This window comes from Hippoglossus stenolepis, chromosome 7 (genome assembly GCF_022539355.2).
Source record: "Hippoglossus stenolepis isolate QCI-W04-F060 chromosome 7, HSTE1.2, whole genome shotgun sequence".
NCBI classification, from domain to species: Eukaryota; Metazoa; Chordata; class Actinopteri; order Pleuronectiformes; family Pleuronectidae; genus Hippoglossus; species Hippoglossus stenolepis.
The window spans coordinates 16,667,627-16,676,426 of NC_061489.1; the positions used below are offsets into that span (position 1 = coordinate 16,667,627).

The 8,800-nt window shown below is 43.3% G+C and overlaps 1 protein-coding gene across 1 annotated transcript; it reads right to left on the reverse strand.

The window, feature by feature from the left end:
* Positions 1–2,799: 2,799 nt before the first annotated feature.
* LOC118112416 (neuronal acetylcholine receptor subunit alpha-9-II) lies at positions 2,800–8,189 on the reverse strand. Its single transcript, XM_035161705.2, has 6 exons — positions 7,944–8,189; positions 6,704–6,849; positions 5,697–5,851; positions 5,234–5,414; positions 4,572–4,923; positions 2,800–3,563 (listed from the first exon to the last, which is right to left on the reverse strand). The coding sequence occupies exons 1-6, from the start codon at positions 8,062–8,064 to the stop codon at positions 2,800–2,802; spliced, it is 1,719 nt and encodes a 572-aa protein (XP_035017596.1). The 5' UTR covers positions 8,065–8,189.
* Between the last annotated feature and the right edge of the window lie 611 nt (positions 8,190–8,800).

The following is an 8,800-nucleotide window of genomic DNA, read 5'->3' on the forward strand; positions in this document are numbered from 1 at the left end:
CACAACTCATAAATCAAATTTTATTATATAGCCCTATATTAACAAAGCTCAATGTGCCTCATAGGGCTTAACAAGGTACAACATCCTTTCCCTCAACAAGACGGAGAAAGAACAGCAAAAACAAAAAACCCTTTTAACACCCAGTAACCTCTGAGAGGGACACAACTGATGGATCCCTCCTTCAAGATGGACAGAAATACAATAGACAGAACAAAATAACAACATTTAAGGTCTCTAATGATGTATAAGTCACAGATTCCCTGACATTGTGTTGGAGGAACTTGGCTCCTTCTAACCAGCACTCAGTCACTGATTAATACATTATATCATCACAGTGATTCCCCCCCGCCGCCCCACGCCCCTTGTGTGTGTGTAAATCTAAGTGGAGACAGATAAGACTTCTCAAAGTGAAATTTTCCAAAGCAGTTGGTAATTTTCCCAGCAGTCTTCTTCCCTCAGTGGCTGAGCTGCAGCGCCTGTTCACATTGCACGGTGTGCACTTGTGCTGGTCTCCCATGGTGATTATGGGCTGCTGTGGCCCCTGCGGCTCTCTGAGCACTAATGGAACACAATGGCTTCGCTCAGACAGAAAATGTGAGATATTCTCACTTAATGTCAGATGCATCGTGCTTCGGCATGACAATCGCTGTGAAGAGGAGGATTTAAAATAAAAAGATTCCTCTGCACATTTGATTGCTCAATGCTGCAACTACATTTTCACTAACTCACTTTGTTTAATAGCCTCCATTTAATCATGGATTTGCAGCAAACAAGACATACAGGCTCTTGCCATATGATAAGGTGGCCTAAAAATAGCTGGTAAATCTTAATTCTCCTCTTGGTAGTGACATTTGTAAGTGGATCACTGCAGATGATAAAAAAAAAAGACAGCAAGAATAACTTTGTGGTGCAAAGCTTCAACCCTGTGTTGTCACATGCAGCTTCAAACTCTGAACTTTGGGGCATCCGCCCCCAGAATGTGGGAGATCAGCGCCCTCTACTGTCAGATTGAGGTGTTGTAATGAGCGATCTGGGAGAGACATCTGTTTTGTTTAGTGAACTTTACTGCAGGGGTCATTATGAAAGCAGTTCAGGAAAGTACAGCGTATAGGTCAGTGGTGGAAAAAGGATTCCTTTCTTAAATAAAACAAAAATGTAAATATTCTAAGCTTCAAATAAGTCTGATGATAGTTTTTATTTACCATATTAATAACAAATCCTATGAAAGGACTGTACTGCATAGCTATCTGAAACACCACTGCAGGAGGTGACTTAATCCTTCAATACAATGATTATGGACAGTGTAGTTTTTTTGGTTTGATCCCACATTAACCATCCTGCACCAAATCCACGGCGGAAAATAGGCCCCAACAAATACACTGATCCCGACTGTGTAAAGGTGTGAAAAGGTAAATTGCTTTGCTTAAAAAAAACACATTGGTATAAAAATAAGATCAGTTTTTACTTTAAAGATATCAGTAAGATATAGAATGGAGGGCATACATACACCAAGGCTCAACAGTCCCCCGGTAAATCCATATTCTACTTCATTAGATCCAGATTTTTATCTTGATATAAATTGCACAAACTCATAAATATCAGTTCTCTAGACATTTATTTTCATCAGGATCAAAGAATAATTCTCTGAGAAATCATTGAAAATGTTGAAACGTCCTATCTCGCAATGTTGAAGGAAGTTAAATGGATAACAGTATTTTAATGTTGCTGGTTCAGGAGATGTTGCATCTATCTATTTTACATTCAGTCAGTCTGATAAATCTCGAAGAAAACATCATGATTAAAATGCTTCATATGATTAGTAAAAAGTTCAATATTTCAGTGGAAGCACTGAAATGAAGCTCAAGTGCCTAAAAACTGTAAAGTACTTGAATGAGTTCACATTAGTTTACTTTGCGTCTGTTAATAATAGCTTTTCTTTCCTTTCTTATTGTTCTTCATCCCTCCCTCTTCATCCCACCACACACACAAACACCTGACTTTTCAAGTTCAAGGTATAGTGGTTTTCAGAGGAGGTGGGTGTGCACATTGTGCTACATAATTGATGCTCCATATTACCTTACATCCGCCCTGGCTGCCCTACAAACAAAGCTCCCTCATTTGCTATTCACTGGATGATTTTTAACAGAAAGAAATGATTCTGCGGATGGATTCAGATTCAGAATACTTTATTGATCCCAGAAGGGCAATTCATTTCTACAGTCTATCCAATCGGGAGTGTGCAGCTGCACCATGTGCGGCGACCACGGGCATCTGATTTCACGGTGGTGAATAAGACATGTGTTGTCTCCACTGGTCATAATTTAACTTGACAGCAGATCCCCTTCGTTTAATGGTACATAGATGATAAAGTACCTTCACATCAGAGCAAGGATGGATGGGGATAAGGTTACATTCTGTCAATGGAGATGGTTTGTACTGTTTAGGTAGCGAAGCAGGCAAAACAGATGCTATAACAACAATTCGGATAACTGAAAACAGAGATACGTGAAAAATCATTTGTTGTAGTGGAGGAGTGAATATATTTATTGTAGGTTCTTGGCATTCCCTGCATATTCTATTATAGTCTGGCACATTTTTGCTTTGTTTTCGATGTTGGACCCAAAATTACTGTTTTTTAAAATGATGGGATATAATTTTTTGTTACTATTAAGGAATGCAGGCTGTGCACTGGGAAGAAACACTGAATGCAAGTCAATTATATTTATTTTCATATCACCATAAAGATTTATTTTTCTACATGAATCTTTTTATGAAATATAATATTGTGTCACTGCTTGGTCATGGTGCCTTGCCGATGATAAGGATGCTCATGAGGAAAACCATGATGAAGAAGATCCACATGAAGAACCTATCCATCACCTTAGCGATCTTCTTCCATTCCGCCCCCTTGGCACAGGTGGCCCTCTGCTCGCGGAAACAGTTGGCGATATATTCAACATTACGCACCAGTTTGGTGTCCACACCAGGGATGCCACTGCCATGGCTGCAGAACACGCAGGGGCCGAAAGTTACAGTGGGGCCTTGAGGCAGAGGCTTTTTGTCCTCGGGGCAGCAGGGCACAGTCTGGTCGTCTTTGCAGCAGTCTCCTGTGGGGATTTTACCATTGGAGCCATCGTACTTCCCAGGTGCAAATCCAGAGAGTTTGCTCCTCTCGTCTCTAGTGATGTGGTGCTGAGCTTTCACTCTGGGGTGGTGCTGTGGTTTCGGGGTCTGGGGCCTCGGGTATTTCTGATTCTGTCGGTCCTCTCTGTGATTGTGGCTCCCCGGTTTTCCGTTTGCATGAGCGTGGGAGCTGAGGTGCTGGTGACGGATGTCCTCCTGCGGCGAGTGAAAAGACGAAGAGGAAGAGGAGGTGGAGGCGGAGGCACAGTTCTCACCCACCTCGTAAACACAGAAAATCTTGGACATGTAGTCAATGATAAGGACTTTTGCCCAGTGGGGGACTGGTTTGGCCTCTGCACCACAGAAGTGTATGTTCATGATGAAGATGGTGAGAGCTGTGGAGGCTGTGACCATGGTCATTGTGGCAATATAGTACTTCCCTGTGTAACAGACAGGAGGGGGGGTTTCTGTTAGAACTTCACTGAACAACTGAGATTTCAATATAAAGCCAAACTAAGATCATAATGACAATGCCGATGTTCAGCACGTCTAACGTTTACTAAGTTAAACATTCGCTAATTAAAATGTAACACAGATATACAGAGGCTGATGGGAATGATTATCTGAATCAAAAAGGTTGTGTTATTACCCCCGTCCCTTTGTTTGTTTGTTGGTTTAGAGATTACACAAAAACTCCTGAAACAACTTGCATGAACAAGGGGTGGGGCCTGACCCAAGGAAGAGCACATTCGATTATGGTGTGGAACTGGGTCAGGGGGTTTATCACGTTATTTGACATTTTCACAGTTTCCCAGGAAATAATTCATGGAGCTTGATAAAAAAAAAAACGGACATGTTTAGGGAACTGTTATCTATTAGATTTTGCAATTTAGTGCAGATTGATTAAATTTAAGAGGACTATTGGGCCTTGACAGAGGAATGCACTCTACTGAATTTGGTTAGGTTAATTGGGGACACTAAATTGTGTTAGGGAATGAATGATTGTTTGTCTTTGTCTGTTGGCACTGCGATACGCAGGCCTCTTGTCCAAGGTGTACCCTGCCTCTCGCCCAGTGTCAGCTGGGATTGGCTCCAGCTCCCCACGCAACCCTCAAAATGATAAGCGGTATAGATAATGGATGGATTTGGACACAAGTGCTCAACAAATTATCAATTTGACCTGATTATGATGATATATGGAAAGCTAATAATAACCAAAGATGATGGTGATGGAGGAAATGTCAGGAGATCATTTGAGTACATCCCCTGAATGAATGTCAAGTCTGTGTATTCATTCACTGCGAGATTTCAGCCTGGACCGAAGTAAGACACCGACCAACCAACTGACTGCTAAGTATCTAGCATGGATAAAAAGACACTAAGACAGTTATAAAGACGTTACAGTTACATAGAAATCAAGACAGTGGTTTCGACAAACACGTTCTTACCGATAAGCGGCACACTCTCTGATGGAGGCATGCTCTCAGCCACCATCAGCTGAAACACAGTGAGAGCCAAGAGAACCGTCACTCCGAGGGAGACCTTCTCCCCAGAGTCGGCGGGCAGGTAGAACCCCAGAGGAGCCAAGAAGGAGATGAGGAAGCAGGGGAGGAGGAGGTTGAAGATGTAGAAGGAGGAGCGGCGCTGCAGGAGCACGGTGTACGTGATGTCCGGATATGGGTCGGAGCAGCAGCCGTACATGATGACACTCTTGGTGGCCGGCATCCCGTGGCACTCCCATTCCACGTTTTCCACAAAGTCCGACAGGTCCCCGCTGTCCATGCCCATAATGATGTCTACCTGGAATTAGCATAAGGGCTGAGTGGGGGCGTTCAGGAGGCAAAACAAGCAGCTCAACCCACTGACATTTTCCAAGAAAACACAAATTCAGCAAATGCATGCAATGCCGTATGGAAGGAGTCTCAAGGTAGGTGTGTGGCTGATGTCTTTATCTAGCCTGGTCTATCACAGAGGTCATGGCCTCACCACACAGACCTGAGTGAGTCTTGTGTTGTTTAAATAAGTCAACTGACCTGAAAAGGCAAATAAACTCAGGTGGGTTTGTCCTCTGCAACATCCCGTGGTTGTGAGTGAGTGACTTTCTCCATACCTGGTTACCGTTGTACGTCCAGGAACCGAAAGTCAGGTTACATTCCTGGCTGTCGAAGGGGAAGTAGGAGACGTCCACCACACAGGAGCTCTTGGTGATGGCGGGAGCATCCCAGGTTATCTCTCCATTGTAGCGCAGCCTCACGTTGGTGTCCATCGGCCCTGAGAAGTCATCGTCAGCTCTGGAGGAGAAGAGACTTCAGTTAGAGACACACGATCAAAAGAGCTGGTCGTGTCTTGGCAAGTGTGTTTTTTTGGCTAAAAAGCGGCTTTTGCTTTGTGTCACCCTATGCTGTATGTTGTAAAGTATTAGATTCACGTAAACAACAAAAAACAAACCACAAATATGTGTCATATTCTGCCTTTTGCTGGAATTAGTCTTTTAAAGCAAAGACAGTTGCAATACAATAAAGGGTTTGGCAAGAATTTGTGCATGTGTGCATGTGTGTGACGTACGGGCGTACTTGTTATAGAGGACGAGGTCGGGCCTCCACACCAGGCTGCTGGGGATGTGGATGACTTCCAGTCCATCGTAGTCCTCTTTGTTCCATCGCAGATAAGCATCATACCACGTCTGCCTAATCCACAGGTAGGCGATCAGCACCTGGTTCCTCTCATCCTTCACACACACACACACACAGTCACACAAATGAGAAAATACACACACCTACCTACAGACAATGGATGCATACTAAAAGAAGCTTGAAGAGAGAGAGATCCTTCTCATTTCTCTGTTGCTCATTAACTCTCTATGAGCATGAGGTGCACAGATACGCCTCAGATTATCGCAACAGCTGAAATCCAGACCTGTCCATCCATATCAAATGGATGAGCAGAGCGACTGCAGGACGGGGGTGAATGGCGGAGGAGCCCTTGGTATCGCTGCCAGAGCTTCACTGAGGCAGCGAACTGAAGTAAACATAACTGCTTTGGGTAATAGGACACCGCAACAAACGCACACAAACATACACACACATCAGTTTTCCCACCTGGCCCCTCGCCGCTGTCATCTCAAACATGACAGGCCGGCAACAACAGATGACCTGGTCCCCCACAGATGATGCATCCAGTGGGAAAGCTGTTTTTTCTCTCCATGCTGCTGCTGACACAGCACTGAACCTGATCGGAAACCCGAGACGGCCAAGTAACAGTAGGCCCGGCCCGTACAGTAGGAGGTCTGCCTGTCATTCATACACTTATAGTATCACCATCCACAAATCTATCCCATTTTCGCAATGACAGAAACCCAGTTTAAATTTAATACAGAGATTTAATTTCATCTTTCATTTCATCTCTCGTTTGCAGGCTCTCTGCCAAATTAATCACAAATCAAATATTCACAAATGCACCATGGTCCTTTATAACAACTTTGTAAACTTGACGGATTCATCTGCAGAGGAACTAGATTTCTTTTTTTTAGTTGTGGATAGTCTTTTATCAAGAAATATCATGTTGATAAGTGAAACCTCACCATGTCTTTGATCTGAGACAGGGTGATCTGTAAGGTGACGTTGAGGGCTCTGTCCGTGTCCTCCACCGGCCGCAGGGCGCTGGAATAATTCTCCATCAGGTCATTCAGAAGCTTGTGGGCGTAGTGACCCTGAGCTGAGTGAACCACTGCAGAGAGAAACATGGTGGTGGTCATCAGTCATTTTCAGGTTTGTGCCATCACTTCTATGATCCTTCTGTTGACGTGCAGTGACACAAACATGAAGCTCACACAGTGTGAACTGTATTTTCCTGTTCAGAACTTTAATTGTGCCTCTCAAATCATATATATAAAAGGAAAACTAAGATTAAACAAAATGTTGTGTTATCATATTATGGGTCGTATTTTGTATCTCTACCAAGGAGGTTATGTTTTCATGTACATGTGTTTGTTTGTTGTGGAAGGGTGGTAGATGACCTGAAGAAGAGCACATAAACTTGTGGCGCAGATCCAGGATAAAAACTTTTTTTCACTTTCTTCAACATTGTGAGATTCTGTGTTTATCAACATTTTCACTGATTTCTCAGAAAATAATTCATGGAGCTTGATTTTAAAAAACGATACAAAAAACATGTATATTTAGGAGACAGACAGACGGACAACAGATGACCTGGTCCACCAGAGATGATACATTCACTGGAAAAGCTGATTTTCTCTCTTTGACCACACAATCCATGCTGCTGCTGACACCTGATCGGAAACCTAAGACGGCCAAGTGACAGCAGGCCCGGCCTGTACAGTAGGAGGTCTGCCTGTCATTCATACACGAGGGTGTACAAGTTGGTGCAGATCTGAATACCAGTCTGGATCTAGTGAATTTAAATGTGGTTTCATAAAGTATGTACGCTTTCCACTGAGTGCCATTCTAGTTTCTTAGTTACTCTATAAATGCAACTTTTTAAACCCTGAATGTTATATAATAATGTAAAGTTATACTTAAATATATATATATTTTATTTGGAAGCTATTAGAATGATCTTGTTGTGGGACCATCTAAAAGCCATAAGTATGTTTTTAAAATAAGCTTTACATTAGGTTTGAATGTGTGAATATAAATATATACATACATATATACACAAATTCACACACACATACAGGAAACACACACACGTGGTTTGTGCGTAATTAAACCCACAACAATGCATTTAACAATCATAAACCTTGGATGAGACGTGTATTAAAATTAAAACACCACAATCTTTTCACCTGGAGTCTGACTCACCTTCAGGAAGCAGCATCGCCAGCCACATTATTGGGATCATCCTGAGCATTTCTGAACACCTCAGAGGAGAAACAAGAAGTGACTGGGACCAGAAATCCAACGGTCCTGCTCTGGATCTCATCCCCTCACACACCTACATGATGCCCGTTCAACCCCAATTGAACTCAGTAGCAGATAGCAGGGCACTGTTTCCTCTGGACGTGAACGTGGGCCAGCTCCTGCTGCTTGGCAGGGGAGGAAGCATGTCTGCCGACTGAGACATGGAATAAAACTCTGGCTATCAAGTAGCAGCAGCAGACCTGGAGTAACAGGATGCCCACTAATCACCGTCTCACCACACACTGGGCTATTCACCCGTCAGTCAAAGGCCGGCTGCCAGGTGGTCTGCAAGTAAGGCCAATAACAGGAGGGGATAGGAGAGAAGATGGGAACTTCATGATCAGTTACTCACTTAATCAAATACTAATTAGGGCCCGAGCACCGACGGTGGGAGGCCCTATTGAAATTGTAAGGATTATTAGGGCCCGAGCACCTCCGGTGGAAGGCCCTATTGTATTTCGAAGGATTTGTATTTCCCTTTTGGGGCTTTTTCAGGGCCTAGACATGCTCAAATTGTTACCAAAGTTTGCAGGGAATTCAAAACCCCAAAAAGTAATTGTATTCTGGAGTAATTTGAAATGGGCGTGGAAAAATGGCTCAACAGGGCCATCTAAGGAAAAGCCCCTCAGTTAGCTTTCACCGATCTTCACAAAAATCATAGCCCAGGTGTATCATGACAAGACAAACAAAAAAGGTCAGAGGTGCAATGGGAAAAAAGCAACAGGAAGCCCGCCATTTTGACTGTAGTGGCCATATTG

Excerpts from the sequence above, each read along its gene's own strand:
- LOC118112416 (XM_035161705.2), bottom strand. The coding sequence starts at position 8,064 with ATGAGATCCAGAGCAGGACCGTTGGATTTCTGGTCCCAGTCACTTCTT. Across the intron at positions 5,415-5,696 it reads GACCTCGTCCTCTATAACAA|AGCTGACGATGACTTCTCAG; the intron begins GTACGCCCGTAC and ends CTTCTCCTCCAG. Across the intron at positions 3,564-4,571 it reads AGAGAGTGTGCCGCTTATCG|GGAAGTACTATATTGCCACA; the intron begins GTAAGAACGTGT and ends TCTGTTACACAG.